Below are 20,003 nucleotides of genomic sequence, written 5' to 3'. Positions count from 1 at the left end.
CGTTACCTCATTATGATGTAAGTTACTATATTTTTTTTAACAACAATCATTCAGATCCCAATGTAGTCAAAATATTACTTAAAATGTTTCCTAATCATTATTTACTCTATTTCATATTAATTGAATTTTGATCCTTTTTTATTCTTCAAAATAAGTGAATTATTCAAAGTTTAAGATAAATGTTTAAATTTTTTCCATTTTTGTCATTTATTTATATTGTCTAGAGGATAATTTCAAGAGAGTTAATTGCTTGTATTTATGATTTTGCTTTGAATTATTTTTATTTTCAAGAATAGTATGAGAATAACTAAAAGAACAAATAATGGAAAATAATATTCAATTTATGTCCTAAATTATTTTTAGTATGTAATATCTCACAAATTCACTTAATATTGAATAGAAGCCGTATATTAATATCTTTCCATATTAAATCCATAAAAAGAAAATTCATTATTATCATTCCAAATTATAACCAACGTTAATATTTTCCTAACCCACTCTAATAGCTTTCCTTATACTTTTAAGATATCACCTTAATCCTTTTCCCACTTGAAAACAAATTTTAGATGTTTCATTCTCCATTAGTTTTAATTTTTTTTATATATATATTACTCTAAACCTCATAATACAATATATCAACTGAAAACAAATTCCATTTAAAAGATTCCTAATGGATTTTGCAGGAGATGATTATTGTGATGCTCATCAAGATGAAAGTCTTGACGTAAGCAGTGTTGAACCAACATCGTATGATCAATTTTTCATCAAATTCGAGGTCGAATTTCTTAGAGAACAAGAAGATGAAGATGATGATGATGATGAAGAACTCTATGTGTCTCGTTTAGAAAGCATTATTAAAACTGGAATATTTCAAGAGCGATGTGATCGATTGCCTCGTAATAACTTATCGTGGCATAACGTTACAAGAATGTTACATATAATGGAAGTGCCGGTAGATAGACAACCAATGATATTACATCAAATATGTAATTTTGCTGATAGAATTGCTAATGAACCTTATAATAGGAACAAGAAAATATTGCCAATTAAAGTTTATATTAGCCTTCCTGTTAATTACTTAATTGAAGAAAATGAAAGTAGTGATGTGACAATTCGTCCTGCTAATGAATTGGTTGAACAAGATTTGGAGAAAGTGAAAATTGAAGAATCAGAATTGGGGAGTGATTTTGTATGTGTGATATGTATGGAAAAGATGGAAGTTGGAAGTGAAGCAACAAAAATGCCTTGTTCTCATGTGTATCATGGGAATTGTTTGATGAATTGGTTAGGGGTAAACAGGGTTTGTCCAACTTGTCGGTTTGTGTTGCCATCTTAATTCGTAAATAGAGGCAGATCTAAAATTTGAAGTTTAATTGACTTTCGTTGTAAGGTTAAACTTTTTTTATTTTGTTTGTTTGTACTAGGTCTTGCTAATTTGTTGTTTTGTTTTGCTCTCTTGATCTGCATTAAAGGCGAATTCAGAATGTAGACTTCAATTATTTAAGAAAGTTGTACGGATGTTTTAGTTTGGTCTTTTTGTGCATCTTATTTTCAACCTAACAGTTTGAAGATTTTTACTATGTAATAGTTCAACAATAAAAGTAATTACTTATGAATAAGTATTTCATATTTTATATATATATATATGAACAATATAGTGTTTGTTTTTTTACACACCAATTACCATTTAATGTTCTTAGAAGAAAAAGTGTTCGACTGACCATTCTATAATTTATTGATGAGAAATGATAAAATGATCAACCTTCAGTTGTAGATTATAGAGTAGATTAATAAAATATAACGTTATCAAATAAATCTATATATGTTGGATTTAATCAATTGATTTGAGCTGTTTTCATGCTCCAAGCAGTCAATTTAGAGATGTCAACACTCTGTGAACCATTATTGAAGACATATAAATGGGTTGCACCATCCACTGCTAAATTAGTTGGATAAACCCTAGCTGTAATGCAAGCCTTTCCTTCTCCTCCAAAGCTCTCCACTATTGAGTGATCAATCTACAAAAATAAAATAAAACAAAACATATTCATTGTATTCTCGTTGAAACTGAGAATGTGTTTGGTATAACGGAAGTCATTTAGAAAATGTATGGAAGATTGATAGTCGTACAAATGTTTTCTCATGCAATTCTTCTTTAAATAAAAATTTGACTTATAATCTCTATATTTTGAAAAATATTTTCCCCATCATATCAAACACCTTGAATTGTATACAATTTTATCATTACCAAAGTCCTGAGAGACAATTTTTCTTGAAGAGGATCCACATTCAACAAGACCCCATAAGTTGTTTTGTCATAATCACTAGAAGGCAAGTGTAAGGAAGACCTACAAAAATGGGGGGAAAAATGAATACTTAATTAAGAAAAAAAAAGGTATTATAATTATCAAAAAATTTCTTACACTGACGATAAATAGAGATCAAACATATACCTGGTCTGATCACTACACATTAGGACTATAAAATTGTTGTTATCTCCTTTGAATATTCTGAAGAAAATTGCAGTATACTCTTGCATGTCTTTAGATGCCAAAACTAGTAACCCAAATGGGCCAAGCCCACCTTTTACTGTTGCACCTTTTATGCTACACACTAGTTGTGGATTTGTCCAATTTGCTTCCCATTTCTCTGCATTTTCCAATGTTTTAGCTGAAAATGACATTTCTACATCTGCCTGTAACCCAAATTATAGTTACAATTAGTTAAAAACCGAAGGAATCTAAAGCTTTGGTGATTATTGGACAATATCACTTCGGAATTTGGCTCGTCAACAAGCAATTTCCTATAGAAATGTGTTAGTGTGACACTTCAATAAAATGTTATTGATGGGCGTGATATTTGTGCCTGGGACTTGAACCTCCAGTAAAATATTTGGGAAGTTCTGGCTCGGCCACGGCCCAGGATTTCGAAAATGTTAAAAAATATATTGACAGCGAAAAATTTTCTTTACCTGCGTAGCATTGACTCCAGAAATTTCACGTATTGATCCTGGCATAAGCACTGTAGTATCTTCAATAACTGGATTCATTCGAAGCTTTTCAATTTCAAATATCGGCCATTGAAGCAGCTGATTTCCAGATTTATGAAGCCAAATCCTTCTAGGAATTCCTTGAAGACCAGCCCATCCTCTCATACTATTAATCTCAAGATTATTAACCGATTCATAAACCCATCCAAATAAAATCCTCCTACTAGTAGAACTATCGAAAAAAGTTTTCGATGCATAAAATTTACCATAATCATATCGAAATCCTAATCCAATATCAAGTGATTTGTTATCCGGAATAAAAATATCCTTATTCGGATTATATGTACCAATTGTGTAGTAATCAGTGATTGGTGTACTTGGTGTACTTGCCTTGAATACATGTTTCACATTTGGACCTATTGTGGAAGTTTCTAGACCATTTTTACTGATTTTTGAAACAGGGAAAAAATCAGGGCATTCCCACATTCCAGAATTGTTCAAAAAATGCAGTGGATTTTCAGCTTGAATCCAATCAATGAAGTTTTTGCTTCTATACAATAACCCAATTCCGCTCCCGTTTTGTTGATTTCCAACTACCATTCTCCAATTTCCGTCAGGATTTAGCCAAGCAGTACTTGGATCTCTGAAATTTTGTCCATCAATTTTGTTCACCGAATTCGGTGCGATTAATGGATTATAAGGTGATTTTACCCATTCTCTAAGGTACGGGTCAGCTACATTTTTGGGGACTGCTAGATTTTGTACCTGGATACCGGAGAAATCTAAGCCGGTGTAGAGAACTGCCGGTTTTCCGCCAGAGAGAAGAGTTGTAGAACCGGTAAAACAGCCTTTGAAATCGTAAGGCTCTGATGGGAGAAGCGCCGGCGGCTGAGGAGTCCAGTTGACGAGATCAGTGGATGTGGAATGGCCCCATACAATGTTACCTGTTTGTGCATCGTAAGGATTGTACTGATAGAACAAATGGTAAATCCCCATGTATATCACTGGTCCTGCATGCATAACGAATTTCATGAATGACTTTTGTCGTACCAAACACAAAGCAACTTGAGAAACTTACCATTAGGATCTGCGGAACGAAAACCAACAATTGTAAATTTGATCACCATTGACAACACAAAACAACAAAAAGAATTAGGATTATATAGCACAAGATAGAAATGATCATCTATTTATTTTCTTCTCTTTTTGATTAATCAATGACTGATATTACCATTCATCCAATACTTGGCAGGTTGAAAATGATAAGCAGTGCGATATATGTGATCGGGTGTCTGTATGACACGAGAAGAAGCTTCAAATAGTCTAATATTGCCATAGCTATGAATGGAAATGAATACAAAAACTCCAAGCCAAACACTTCTAACATATCCCATCTTTTAGTTGAAGATGGCAACTACATTTCATTTTTCTATTATATAGAATAGTGAAATGGAAGGACGAAAGATTAAAATTTAAATTCATTCTAACAAAAATTAACAATCGAGGTAAAAATATAATTTTGCACTAACAATAATTGAAGGATAACAAAAATTATTCTATTTTACCATTACTTAAATTTAATGCTTAAATTTAATGCTTATCTAAAGTGCTTACTTTTAATATAAAAATTTATTATGAATTAATTATTTTCAGCTGTATTTTGACTCTAATTAATGTACTTGAAATTAAATAAGTGTGAAGAAATTAATACTAATATATATTAAATTGAAATTAAAGAAAAAGAAGTTAAAAAATAACTTTACAAATAAAAATGAATAGGTAGATAGATATATTTACATTTAAGATGATCAAGAATTAAAATTTAACTACCTCATGTTAAATTACTGCAATATATATATGGAAAATTTTTCAAAATGTCAATATTTTAGCATTTAAGAGGGCTTATTAGCAATACTTTCAATATTTAGTAAAAATGTCAAATTTTAATTTGTTATGTATCTTATTTATGTTTTTATTATTTGTTTTTAATTAAAGAATATAATTATTTAATAACAAAAGGGAGAAAATCAAGGGAGAGAATATTTCAAAAAAGGTAAGGATCCTTAAATTTCTCTTCAGTTACATTTTCAAATAAAATTTAAATTTTATTCTTTTTTTCTTCTTCAGAAATTTTACCTTTTTAAAATTATATTCATTCCACAATATATTCTATTTATATACGATCCTCTTAGTTGGTCCACAGAAGAAACATGACTAGCTTGAGATAATTGATGAAAGATTAGGCCTTCCTCTTTAAAGCTTTCAACTGTAACCTAACTAGGAAAATGACATTCCAAATTAATTAATAATTATTATATATATTTATTTGGCAGCTCCTTTGTAGTGGGATTTGTTTTCGTTAATTAATTTTTGGGAAAATTTTTAAAATGTCAATATTTTAGCATTTAAGAGGGCTTATTAGCAATATTTTTAATATTTAGTAAAAATATCAAATTTTAATTTGTTATGTATCTTATTTATGTTTTTATTATTTGTTTTTAATTAAAGAATATAATTATTTAATAACAAAAGGGAGAAAATCAAGGGAGAGAATATTTCAAAAAAAGATAAGGATCCTTAAATTTCTCATCAGTTACATTTTCAAATAAAATTTAAATTTTATTCTTTTTTTTTTCTCCAGAGTTTTTACCTTTTTAAAATTATATTCATTCCACAATATATTCTATTTATATTTATTATAGTTTTTTATTAGTTTGTATTCATTCCAATAGGTATGCCGAATCTATCTATATAGTTATTTAAGAAATATATTTGTATTTTCATATATTTTTTCCCTATATAGTTATTTTTTTCTTCAAAAATCTTGTATGTATTCATTTTAATATATATTTTATTTGTATTTCTATTTATTCTAATTTTATTGAGAATTTTGTATAATAATATATAAAATACAAAAAATTAGTATGATGAAAAAGTGAATGAAATATAAAATTGAAAAGAATTAATTGAATATTTAGTGTACTAATTCTTAAATAAAATGCATAACTAGTTGACATACCTTTAGAATAAATACAAATTAGAAAAAAATATCAAATTCAGAAATAATGCAACATAATTTTTGAATGAATACAACTATCAATTGTAAAAATACATACTGACTAAAACAGTATCAAAATTCAATATATACTTCCAAATTTATGAATACAAAAAACAAAAAAACTATGAAATACAAAAATAAATACTAATTGTGGTACATTGGCATAACTATCAGAAAAAAAAATAGAATACAAAATGAATTAAATATATGGAATACGATTCCAAATCTATGGATACAAAATACAATAAAACAATGAAAATACAAAAATACATACTGACTAAAACAACAACAAAATTCAATATACACTTCCAAATCTATGAATACAAAAAACATCAAAACTATGAAATATACACAATCAAACTCATATAATGTGTTACATTGACATAACTAACACACACACAAAAAAAAAAATAGAACACAAAATACAATAAATATATGAAATACAAAAATAAATACTAACTATAACATAATAAAAATTTCATATACACTTTCAAACGCATTGTAACATGAATTTTCTTGAATCTTAAAAATTACTAAACAAATTAAACTAAACATGCAAGACACAGAACATGGTAAAAAAAACTCTTCTCCAACAAATTAGTCTTCTTCAACTTCATGGTATGAATTTGTGTGGAATTTTGCACATCGACGGATCCAGGCATTTTTTCCGTCGTATATCCTCCTTAGATTTAGAAGCGGAACCTACATTGTTGTTTAATTCTTGAGTGAAAAAAAATTAAATAATGGAAAATCTGAAGAACTTTGATTATTTTGTCCAATACCTCTAGTAACTCTCTTGAAAACGTCCATTGAAGAGAGAATTATGTAGTCTCAAACCCTAAAAAATGTTTTAAGAACAACAACAAAATAAAAAAATTAAAAAAACACTAAAATTAGTAAGTAAATAAATAAGGAATCTGAAAAACATAATACCCAAATCAATGTTAATCTTCAAATCAAATATTGCAACGAAATTAAATGAGAATAATAGAAAATATTAATATATTGAATCAAAAATCTGTGGAATTGATTTGGAAGAATGTTAGAGAGAGAAATTGAAAAGAAGAATAAGAAAAGAGAGAAATCTGGGAATTTGATTAGGAAGAAAGTAAGAGAAAGAAATTGATAAGCTTAAGAAAAGAGAGAGAAAAATTAAAATGACATTAATATCTATCCAATTACATAAATATAGGAAAATGTGTAATCTATGAGAGAGAAATAATGAGTAAGAAAATATTAATAATATTAGAATAATTAGTTATTTTTAAAATAATGACATTTTTGACATATTTACTAATATTATTAAAGTATGAATATTATCACTAAATAAGTTTATTTTTTTGACTAGTTAGCTAAATTTCGCTAAATTTCCCTATATAGATACTAACTTTTGTTTATATTTTAAAATTCTCATTATTTGAAGTAAAACATTCATTCATCATGTATATAAATTAATTTAGAAAAAAAATCTTACTATACTAAATTCTTCTCCTAATTTTAATGAATATAAATACAAGATATAAAATACTTTTTTTTCATCCTCTTATCACTTTGTAAAGAATGAGATGATTCGTTCTAATTTTCATCAAGTAGGTCATTATTTTTGTTTGTTAAACACCTATAAGACAAATTTTAAGTGTATTAAAAATTAATCTATCGATGGATCAATAGACTATATTTCTTCACATAGTTTATGAAAATTGCTAATATGTTGAGACTCATAATTTTAATCTATTCTCTTAAATAATTTTCAAATAAAATAGAAAAAAAATACCATTAAATTAATTATTTAATTTGAGCATATATGTTTGACATGATGTTAAAATAACCACTGGAGCATGAGTGATATTTTTATATTATTTCTTATCATGTTTATTTACAAATGTCATAATAATTTTTTTATTGAAAACTAATTAATTTTATATGATAAATATATGTATAATATTGTAATATCGAGCCCGTAAACGGATCTTTTATTTTATTGAATCCGTATCAACGGCCTTAAATTATCTAGTTCATATATAAGTTTCATCAACTAGTAGTGGGTGTTAAAAGTACAACTGGTGAAGTTATTAGAGACATGGTGACTAATATATTCAAAAAAGAAAGATCTAATTTAATTTGAATTGAAGTTTAAAAAATGAAATGAGACTTTCTAAATTTATAGTTTTAAACTAAAATTATATTAAATATATTAAAATATTTTTTAATTTAATAACTTTACGTGAAAAATTAAAATTAAATAATTAATAACCTTACGTGAAAAATTAAAATTAAATAATATCGTTTAAAAAATATCATTTAAAAAAAATATTTTTTTAAACGGACTAAATAAAACAAAATTGGACCAAACAAAAGGAATATTAACTTTTGCCATGTGCAAAGTTGGTTTTTGAATATGTTATACATAAGTTGAAAAAGTAAAATGGACCATTCTTCTTCGCACGCGTTAAATTAATGATGGGAAGAAGTTACCAGGTTATATTCTTGTTTACACTTACTAACAAATAATTTTTTCGTGGGATATAGGTTTATCTTTTCATATCATAATATTTTACAAGTTATGTCCGGATATGACTTCAATTTTAAAATTTTTATGCCTCACTAGAAATATATTCAAATGCTAACAAACAAGAATTACGGATCAATACATTTGAAGAACCATAATTAAAGATCAATTCATTTAAAGAGCACAACGTGTAATTTTATCGAAAGTTACTTGCAGTAATGCAGAGACCATATCTCAAGTTGGGCCTGAACGGGTAAACCGAAAAACTGGACCATTGACTTTGCATCAGTGTAGGCCCAATCTAGAAGCGGATGGACAAATGTGTCCATGACTCTACTTCTTCCAAATTGTAGATCGGAGTCTACAACTAGAAGAAGTAGAGTCATGGACATTGATATCCGAGAATCACGTTTATTAATATTTAGAATTAAATTAGATTCTTCTCGTCATCAGATGAAAAAGTATAGTTTTTAAAAGTCTATATAATTTGAATTTCTAAAAAAAAACAAAAAGTGTTATATAAACTAAGATACAAGGCCAAATAAGCAAATTTATATACATAAAACATTGGAAAAACTATCTTTTATTCTGTTGTATATTTGACTTAACATAAGAAATCTAATATTGTACGTATGGAATGGATTGGAAATCAGTAATACATCATTGATTTATTTATTAATGAATATTTCTCCCATGCCCCAACTGCATGTCCAGTATAAGAAAAAGTGTGAATTACTACTTTTCAATGTATTCTAATGTCTGTTTGACTTTGGAAAAAAATATCTAGTTTCTAGAATGTCAAACTAGATTTAAAAATAAAGTAATATTCATTCAATTTAACTTTAGAAATTAAAGAAAAATAAGATTGAGATGGTTCGAACATATAAAGCGGAGAAGGAGAAGACGAGCCACTCATCAGATGGTTCAAGCATGCTAGTAAAATCAACTCTTGGTTATGTTTTAAATACTTTTAAAATAACTAATTATATTTTAAATAAGGGAAATTGAATTTTTCCCGATTTTTTTCTTAATGGGCCGGCCCAAAACGAGAATTAAGGCTGGGCCCACATATCGACGAAATATCTCAAACTCAAAACTCCTGGCCCAGACTGTATTTTTCGTTTGCAACGGTTTTGTTCTTACAAATCTAACAGTTGAAACGAAACCGGAGCGAGGAGTTTAGCTGCCGGAGTTACATCGGGACTGCAAAATCACAAGCCAAAATGGCGGTATTTCTCGGAATTGTTCGTCCTCCTTCCCATTCACTCTTTTCTATCACTCGTTTCACTCGTCAATTTTCTTTCACCAATAACAATTCAATCTCCATATCTAGAAAAAGTTTTTCTCGATTCAAACCCATCGTCGCAGCTTCTCTTCATTCTAGTAAGTATCTTCCCAATTTTTCAATATTTTTCGCTAAGTTTTGGTCATTCTAACGGTATTACAGTTCATTAGATACTTCACATACGTCGATTGTAATTTTAATCATGTTACAGGTTCTGCAAATTCTCCAAATGGAGCTGAGATATCTACAAATCAGTCTGAGCTAATATTTTTGGGAACAGGAACAAGTGAAGGAATTCCACGAGTGAGCTGTCTCACTAACCCCGTGAAGACGTGCCCCGTAAGCCTGAGAAACCTAATACAGCAATGTGTTTTAGTGTAGTTTTTCGAATTACAATAAGTGGTTAGACTATATGGCTTTGTTAATGTTCTATTACAGGTGTGCTCAAATGCTGCTGAACCGGGTAGCAAAAATAGGAGACTGAACACCAGCATCCTTATTCGCCACTCCAGGCCCTCCGGCAATCGTAACTTTCTTATAGATGTTGGCAAGTATGTTAGAGACTTTTAGATCATAATTTTTTGTGAATGCGTTTGTGTTTCTCTTAGTTCTGAGATAACTCATAATCTTACTGATGTTGTGTAAGTCGGAATGGGGTAATATTTTGTTTGTTCCGTAAACTTAGTTAATCCTGATTCAATTATATGCTTATGTAGCTTCATGTTGGGTTACCCCAAAAGTTTTCCAGATAAATATATATGTGGGGAAAACAAAAATCATTAGATTCTAGTTCCTTATTGTCTAAGAGCATTTTCTCTATGTGTGATCCAGGTTCTTCTACCATAGTGCTATGAAATGGTTTCCCGCTTATGGGTAAGTCACTTCCACTTGACTTCATGTATTAATTTGTTTTACTCTGAAATGATTATCTCATAATGAAGCTACGAATACTAGTGCACTTGCTAAGTTAAATGGTCTAGACAACAGAACTTCAGTGTTATTCTTCTAGGATTAACTGTTTCCTTCTATTTTTTCCTTTCATGAATTAGATACTTTGAAGTATTGGCTTTCTGCCCCTTTAAAGTAAAAAACTTCATAACTTGTTGCTTATGTTCCGTAGGACTTACTCGTGTCTAGTTTTTCTGTGTCAGGATAAGAACACTTGACGCGGTCATTATTACTCATTCTCATGCTGATGCAATTGGAGGTCTCTGATAAAATCACTTGTGACGTTTAGTGCAATGTGGATATGTCTTTTCCTGTCCATTCTGTGCACCCTAACCCCATACCCCAAAAGTTCTCCTTTCTCTCTATATCTAAGCAAAGTGCACACACTCTTGCAGGTATGGATGATCTTCGCGATTGGACTAACAACGTCCAGCCCTCCGTTCCAATTTATGTGGCCAGTCGTGACTTTGAGGTCTGAGTTCATCTGAAATTTATTAGATGCAGTGCTTGATATCTCATCATGAAGCTACAGATACAAACATTCGTGCCTCTAAATGAGAATGCATCATCTAATTTTTAGCATCTCTTGGTTAGCTGAGTGATTGCAGAATTGAATCCATTCAGCCTTTATCATTTTCTTGATAGCTAATACCTTAGCCATGTGTTAGTTTGTATTACTGAGCAAATTGCAGTGCAAGTTCAAGAAAATTATAAATAAACAAAGAACTTGTCCTAGCTGAAAAGATTCAACTTGTAGATTCTATATATATAACAACCAGGTTGCAAGAATGCACGATGATACATAGTTATTGAAGTACTAAGCTAGGTTGATGGGACTGTCCAACAATCATTACATATTGAATCATGTCCTTCTGCTGAAGGATTTTTATTTTTAGCTACTGGCTGGAATTCTCAGAAATTACGATATTTGTTTTATAGTTCACTGGTATTCTTTTGCCACTCTGAGATAGCAACTTGCTCCAGAAATGTTATTTTTATCAGCTCAGAATTTGCAAATTGCTCTTTCATTTTAGGTGATGAAGAAAACTCACTATTATTTGATAGACAAACGTGATATCATCCCGGGAGCTGCAGTCTCAGAGTTGCAATTTAACATCATAAAGGAAGATCCATTCGTTGTACATGATCTTAAGGTTGAGGCTTCTTACTCTACTAGTTGATTTTGTTTGATTCATTAGTACCTTTTTAAATATTTTACTGCTAAAGGATGTGCTACTATGTCTATAGCAACTGTTTTCCAACGTAAGTGATATTTTGACCCTCTTGTTTTCGTGCGGATCATATTTTTGCACTTATTATTTGGCTGGAATCCTAGCTTCTTACTATAATATTTGTGTAGGTAATCCTTTTTGTCAAAACATGAGTACTTGGCCATGACACTGTAAAGTGTAGACTTTGATTTAAGATTTAAATTGTTGTGACCACCTGACCTGTAGCAACTTGAATGCATTTAATTTCCAATTGCTCAAAAGTCCTAGTGAGAGTAGCATCTTAGGGAGGGTGCAGTGAGAGGCAAAAAATTTGCCGTTGTCATGAATCTGTGGTAAATAACTTAGACAAGGCTATGAAAAACTGTAGCGTATTGTTTAAGAAAACTCATGCTTACCAGTTACCTATATACTTGCTATATGGATAGAGAAATTGTACAACACTAATATGATGTACAAGGTGTGCATGTACTTCTTTTGACTTGGGCTTTGTGTAGTTATCGTTGTCTCTCTCACAATTTGGTTAATCCTTCCATCGGTCTTCTGATTATTTGTGCGTTATAAGTTGAAACGGTTAGTTATCATGGCTTTGTTTATTATCATGCCTAATGGTTCCCATGGTCCCTAGTAGGTAATTCCTTTACCAGTCTGGCATGGTTCTGGTTATCGTTCTTTGGGCTTTCGATTTGGGAATACATGTTATATCAGGTAAACCTCATTCTCTGATTTTGAAGTTTTCATCAGCAGGCATGAACCTCAGCCACTAACGTTTTCCTTCTCTCCTACCCCGACTTGCCTTTACTAGCGATGTAAGTGATATACCAGAAGAAACTTACCCACTTCTACAGGACTGTGAACTCCTCATCATGGTTGGTCTTTTTCTCTCTAATCCTTTGAACTCTGCAATCCTTTATCCAGCAATTGGTTAAAGTTAAAAGGCTAAACCAACTAACCAATGTCTTCTCACATTTTTAGGATGCTTTGCGACCAGATAGATCTTCTGCAACACATTTTGGACTTCCAAGGGTGAGCTCTAATTTATTTATTTTTAATCTATTTTGGGCTGGCTTGGGGGCAGTGGTATCAAGAGCTTTTAACAGTTGAATAATTATACATTCTGTCATTGACATTTCCATAATAACAATTGAAGGCTCTGGAGGAAGTGCGGAAAATCAAACCAAAAAGAACACTTTTCACTGGTATGTTGGTTTGTTCTTTTCGTATTTTAGTTTTCTCTTCTCAATTTTTTGTGCACATGCCTATGTTGGTTCTTTCTTTTTTCTATTTTACTTCTGTACACGATAGGCGAGGCTTTTAGTATCCTCCTTCAGCTTGTGCCTTTCAGACCATAGTAAATCTTCAAATACCAGAGCTTTTATTTATCTTTGAGGAGGATTTTTACACTACAATTATATGAATGACTTGGTTAATACCAATATTATAATGCCGATACATCAAATAGTGATTGAAATTTGATGCACATCAGGAACTGCTTCACAGCTAACAAGCACATGTTTTGATGTTATTTGAAGGCATGATGCATCTCATGGATCATGAAGTTGTAACTGAAAGGCTACTGAAACTGAGGGAAACAGAAGGCATCGATGTGCAACTTAGCTATGATGGGCTTCGAGTACCCGTGAGCTTGTAAGCTTTCAGGTTTGACTCAACAAACCTGGCTATTCTTTCTGAATAAATGAAGATCATTCAGAATTTTGCATCAATAATTCTTTAGGGCCAATGTGAAGTCCCACTAATTCTTGCGTATGCATATTTTAGTTTCAATTATGTTGAAGGAAAATAGTTGCACTTTGTTTACCAAAACAATTTACAAGCACAAATTTGAGATGTTTTTTGTATCGAAAGACTGATATAGGATTTTAAGTCAGCTGCTGGCAAACGCCAAAATACAATTGCATCCACGATCATTATTTCTTTATGACGATGGATGAGGTCTGCAAATTAAATACGATTATTATTTTCAACAGTATATATTTTGAATTATTTCATCTTCTTTTTGTTTTTTTTCTGTGCACGCGCTGATCAACGTGATCTTGACGCTTGTCTCCTATGTGTGTCTACACGGAAATTCAAAATATGAAAGAATTAAATATATGAGAAGTTAATGGGGTTTGCCGTTAAGTGTACATAAAGAAATAATAATTGATCTAGAATATACAATATAATTTTCTAGCAAAGGTGTTCAAATGAACATCATAATTCTCCTAGCTCCACCTCTGTTTTTATGACATACTAACGAAGAATAATATACCTAGCGTAATCTCGTGAGTGGGTTCTGGTGAGAGTAGAAAGCACTCAACCTTGTCCTAAATTAGGAGGTAGAGAGTTTTTTTTTATTCCGATTTGACTCTCAATTCAGGAAAAACAATTCAAAGTAGATTGAAAAAGAAATGATGAAAATGGAAAACAAAATACTAGAAAACATGAAGTATAAGAAATAACATAAATACTTCTTTTCAATGACATTCTAGCACCTTGCAATTCTCTTTCTAGTACTTTTTAAAAATGATATATAAGTAGCAATTTGTTGGAGTGTAGTATGAAAGGAATCGTATCGTGGTCTTTTCAAGTTTTAACATCACTGCCTTGATAATGGAAAAGAGTGGAAGAAATAGAATTTTTGTGGGGTGAAGAAAAAGGATCAAACATAAGAAAAGATAAATAACAAATGGAGGGTGTGGAGAAAAGTTGAAAATGAGCAGGCAAGGCAAATGACAATTTTCTTCTCTGTAAACACGACACGTGTTGGAGTCAACATCTTATATACGGAAATAATTGAGTATGGTACTGCTCTTTTAATAAGCATGAGCTGCAAAGCTGGTCAACTTGAGGGCTGAGGTTATGTGCTCAGTAACAACTAAAATCTTTTTTCTTCAAATTGTGACATATTCTTCATTATTGAATTCTTATCTATCACCATATTGTTGTCATAAGGTGTAATTTAAATAGGAAAACTGTATATAATGACAAATTAATAAATTAAATTAATTGATATAATTATTTTTTAATTTAATTGTGTTCCGTAGCAAATTATTTGTCAGTCGTCTCTTTCTCTCAAACTTTCGCTCGCCACTCTCCTCTTTCGCTCGCTTCCTTCCACTTTTATATAAACACAAGTGTATAAAATTTGTTTCTATTTGTATAAAACAGAGGAAATTGTATAAATATATATATTTTTGTTTCCATCTCTCCCCTCTCCTAGATCTCGTTCGCCACTCTCCCTAATCCGCTCGCCACCGTCGCCTCTCTCACTTATACAAACAGAAGCAAAATGTATAAATTGCGTTTCTGTTTGTATAAAACGAGAGGAGATTGTATATACACATATATTTTCGTCCTATACACTTATAATTATACAATAAAAATACTCCTCTGCCCAGTTTCTTTTGTCTTTCTCTCTTTTTCGTTTTATACAAATTCAAATTGTATATAATTTCTCTCTTTCTTGTTATATACAATTCGATTCAATTGTGTATTTCCTGTCCAAGTCTCTTTTGCTTTTCTCTCTTTCACATTTTATACAAATTCAAATTATATATAATCGTTCTATATACTTATAATTATACAATTTGTTTTACACACTTCTCTGTCCAAGTCTCTTTCTCTTTCTCATTTTACACACTTCGTTTTATACAATTCGCTTCAATTGTATATGTATAGTGAATTATACATCTATATGTTTGCTATGGAGTGCAATTATGCAAACTTTACTATAGCGTGCAATTATGAATTTTATGTTTGCTATATGTGAAAGTTGCCCAATTTAAATAACCCATATATAAGGATTGTTATTTTTTCTTTAATTAGTTGTCTACTCTTGAATTGACACACATATTAAGAATACAATTATTGACATAGTAAGAATACAATTTTAAGATTTTCAAAAATTTTTATTTTATTCAAAATAATTAATTGAGGATATAATAGGTAAAAAAATTATCAAAATGGATAAATAATTAGGAACGAAGGGAATATTTATTAGTACATTCATGCAAACCTATCGAAACTTATGATATAATAAAAGAGGTCGCGCTAATATTTTTGTTATAATATTAACACGTTTGCTTTAAACTTAAAGTTTGTTAGGGTTCTTTAATTTTCCCAATCATTTATAGGCTAGTAAAGAATTAAATGCTAAAATACAGTTCCTTTCTGTTTTAGGTAGTTTCTTTGTTTTAATCTGACATATATGAAAAGTATAGAAGATGTTTGAATAGAGCGTTTGAATTGATTTAAAAATCAATCAAATCTATTCTTAAGTTATTTTTAGTTTTTAAGAGTTTTCAACAAAATTAAAATAACTTAAAATGAATTTTTAAAAAAATTGAAATCAAAAGTAAGACTCTCTCTCTATTGTTTATTTCTTAACTTAAAAGTTATTTTTTTAAGCTTAATCCAAATAGGTGTTGAATTTTATGATTTAAATTATGTTACGAGAAAAGTTGAATTAAAAATAATAGAAAACAAAAAAAGACATTCTTTTTTATTAATTTCTAGTTAATAATTCAAATTTTATTTTGTTTAACCAATATAAAAAAATGAAGAAAGCTAAGCGTGGACAAGGACAGTATACGGACGCAATTTGCATGGGGTTTGAAATGTGGAATAAGGCATGGGGCCACGTCTACTGTTGGTCCCCACAACAGTTTCCTCTCTAGACTTCTACTGCAATTTTCTTCACCACACGCTTTAAATTTTATTTTATTTTATATTATTTTCTATATCTCAATTTATATAATATAATTGGTGTAAATTTAAGAAAAATAAACAATTTCATCATGTTCCAGAAATTATTCTAAAATAATTAAATTGTTAAATAGAAAAGTACACTTTGATGGACTTCTTCTAAATAAGTAAAATTCAACACGAGGATCACTTTATAAATTTTAACCGATAAAAATAAATTGTGTTATATAAATTTAAAAATAACAGTACCACTTTTTAAATTCTCTTTTAATCAATTATATACATTTAGTTACCTTCTAACTAATTCTAAATGTCTTTAGTCAATCTTTGCAATACACTTCAACTTGCTCGTAACTAAGTGAAATAGAAAGTAAGCAAAGGACTGATGAACTATAGGTTATAATTAATACTATGAGTTTCTGTTAAAGAATGACAAAAGTCCCACGTCGGTGGTTAATAAGATGGGTGGACTTCTTATAAGGCTTGGGCAATCCTCCTTTCTTTGAGTTAGCTTTTGAAGTGTGAGTTAGGCATAAGACCTAATTTCATATGGCATCAAAGCAAGACCCGTCTCACCCGATGTTGGACCCTCCGAAATCAAAATTGCCCACGCAGCAGATGCTAAGCACTAAGCGTGAGGTGGGGTGCTAAAGAATGACAAAAGTCCCACATCGGTGCTTAATGAGATGAATGGACTCCTTATAAGGCTTGGACAATCCTCCTCCCTTTGAACTAGTTTTTGGGGTGTGAATTAGGCCTAAAACCTAATTTTACAGTTTATGCGATTTTATCTGTTGTAACTTGAAGCAAGTAATTTTACTTATTTTCAATTGTACTCCTACATTTTAAGCTAATTTACTTGTAATCAAATATGCTTTTAAAGAACCTGATTATAGATAAATCTAATTTTTTTTATACTATCGACATATATAATTTAATGTTACTTTTTTCAAAAAGCTAGAATGGTAAGTGTCATGTACACATCGTTATCGATGGGTTATTGGAATTGTCTGTATGTAGTTGTTTCCTAACTCCTTCTGCGAAACTCGAATTGTCTCTCAAAGCAACAATTCTTTTCTACGTCTTCCGTTTATTTTTATTTGTTATTTTAACTTTTACACTAGTTTTGACAAATAATAGCTTGGGTCACGACGGGATTAACCACATATATATGTTTCACAGATTTATTTACTTATTTTTAAAGGTTATTTAAACTCTATTCCGTTATATACATGGATCGTGTTAAAAAATCAGATCCATTCTCTCTTAAAATCCTAAATATGTCAATAATGAATGAATTATACTAATCCACAATAATATGCTACTTTTATCATAGTATTCAATTGATGTATATTATTGAATCTTGAAAAATGATTATAAATAAATAATTAATATTAAAAATTAAAAAAATTCATTTTTTTTGATAATTCAAAATAAAATTTAAATTTTAAAATAATGAAACAAATAAAAATAAACGGATCAAAATATGGTCTTCTCTTCTCTCGCTGTCATGCATAATATGACTATATACTGCTCCTTCTTTTTAAGTAGGTCCTCTATTTGCTCAATCATTTTAGCTTTGCATCGGACCCACTTATATGCCTCCTCGTGATTTTCTCTCTGAATATACTGTATTACTAATTGATTTGTCAAATTTATTGATTTGATTAATTTAAATTTAAATATAAATTTGTGTGAGATAAATTTATGTAGAGGTAAAACGTCTTATACTTAAAGGTGAGGTTTTGACTAAATTAAGCTATTATATAAAATAATTTATCAAAATAATGTGTTTTTCTAAAATTTTATAAAACTAGTATAAATGTATTTTACAGTAATGTTTTAGAGTATACTTTATTTTTAAAAGCTGACGGCGTTAGATTGATATACGTTACTCATAGTAGCATTTTACTCCTAAAACGTTACTCAAAATAACATTTTAGGAGTAAAATGTTACTTATAGTAACGTATATCAACCTAACGCTGTTTAGTTTTTAAAAAATAAAATATACCCTAAAACATTAACATGAAATACGTTTATACTAGTTTCGTAAAATTTTAAAAAAACGTATTATTTTGATAATATAATTGCTTAGTTTGGTTAAAAATTCCTTAAACGTTATCAATACCAGGCTTATTTGGTTGGCATTCCCTACTTCTCTACTTACAAATCTTATCTTCGATTTAATGTTTTAGTTTACATAATTATTCTTTACATGTAAAGCAGATAATATACACTTATATTTTAGATAACAAATCTCATATTTTAAAAAAACTTAGCTATAAATATTTTTTATCATGAAGTCATGACTCAATTAACTGATAACATTCATCAAGTTGATTATTTTATTAAAAGATTCTTTAGTATATGCACTGAAATGGTAAAAAGTTTTGAAAGATATCTAAGGAATGTATACAAGAAAAACAAAATAATAACTTTCTAATTTCTTAAAAAGATTACATACTTTGACAGAATTTTAAAAGGCTACAAAATCACTTAAAAGGAAAGTTATATTAAACAAGCCTAAAATTATTTATATACTATATGTATATATATAACTTTAAAAAAATTATGTCAAAAAATTATATTGCCTCTGAACTAAAGTTGAAGATTTGTTAACAAAAAATCCTATCTAACGTTATAACTAAAAATATATATGTTTTAATGAAAATTTTAATTCTATCGCTGTTCCATAACATAGTATCTATATTATTTCCTGTTCCAATCTATTTTTACTCAGATGCATGCATGAATAGCTTAGAGATCTCTATACTTATGGTAAATTAATAATGGAATCTAAAAAACTTGTGGAGAACAACACGAGTAGCACTCTAAGAGCTCACGGTAGAGTTTTTTATCTTAATATATATATATTTTCTGATCACCTTTTAAAACTATATTGATTTTTATAAAATAAAGCAGATCATACAGTATAGTAGTAATATTTTATTTTTTTAAAAGTGAGAAATGAGCTGGGAGAGCATGTCTGATACTTTGGGTAGAGCAAGATCCCATTTCCAAAACTAAATCATTGAGGAATAAACAAGAAAATGACAAAAACAATACTATTATTTTATTATACTTTACCATACATTTTTTTTCCTCGTAAACTGTGGATGTATATTTTTTATCTGAACACTACCTAATAAGACAATACTTTCTTTCATTTTTTAATAAATGTATTGTTTGTTTTTAATTACTTTCTTTATTAATGCTGAAAAACTCGAACATGATATCATTAAAAATATTTAGTATACAGTAGTTACCTATAGTACAT

At 29.5% G+C, this 20,003-nt stretch overlaps 3 protein-coding genes across 3 annotated transcripts; 2 read left to right on the top strand and 1 right to left on the bottom strand.

The window, feature by feature from the left end:
* The first annotated feature begins 655 nt into the window (after nt 1-655).
* On the top strand, nt 656-1,543 carry LOC107013661 (E3 ubiquitin-protein ligase CIP8-like). Its single transcript, XM_015213521.2, has one exon. It carries the CDS (start codon nt 671-673, stop codon nt 1,334-1,336), a length of 666 nt encoding a protein of 221 aa, XP_015069007.1. The 5' UTR covers nt 656-670; the 3' UTR covers nt 1,337-1,543.
* Nucleotides 1,544-1,693: 150 nt separating this feature from the next.
* Nucleotides 1,694-4,409, bottom strand: LOC107015392 (beta-fructofuranosidase, insoluble isoenzyme CWINV1-like). Its single transcript, XM_015215643.2, has 6 exons — nt 4,221-4,409; nt 4,068-4,076; nt 2,972-3,999; nt 2,454-2,695; nt 2,249-2,348; nt 1,694-2,018 (listed from the first exon to the last, which is right to left on the bottom strand). The coding sequence occupies exons 1-6, from the start codon at nt 4,381-4,383 to the stop codon at nt 1,836-1,838; spliced, it is 1,725 nt and encodes a 574-aa protein (XP_015071129.1). The 5' UTR covers nt 4,384-4,409; the 3' UTR covers nt 1,694-1,835.
* A 5,265-nt stretch (nt 4,410-9,674) lies between these two features.
* Nucleotides 9,675-14,022, top strand: LOC107012348 (putative hydrolase C777.06c). The gene is made up of 12 exons (XM_015212169.2): nt 9,675-9,939; nt 10,053-10,180; nt 10,280-10,392; nt 10,673-10,714; nt 10,993-11,048; nt 11,185-11,261; nt 11,824-11,943; nt 12,650-12,726; nt 12,824-12,887; nt 12,994-13,044; nt 13,169-13,217; nt 13,551-14,022. The coding sequence occupies exons 1-12, from the start codon at nt 9,780-9,782 to the stop codon at nt 13,667-13,669; spliced, it is 1,056 nt and encodes a 351-aa protein (XP_015067655.1). The 5' UTR covers nt 9,675-9,779; the 3' UTR covers nt 13,670-14,022.
* Nucleotides 14,023-20,003: the final 5,981 nt, after the last annotated feature.

Source organism: Solanum pennellii, chromosome 3 (genome assembly GCF_001406875.1).
Source record: "Solanum pennellii chromosome 3, SPENNV200".
In the NCBI taxonomy this organism is placed as follows: Eukaryota; Viridiplantae; Streptophyta; class Magnoliopsida; order Solanales; family Solanaceae; genus Solanum; species Solanum pennellii.
Note: the sequence above shows the minus strand (reverse complement) of the source record. Positions and strands in the feature narration are given on the sequence as shown.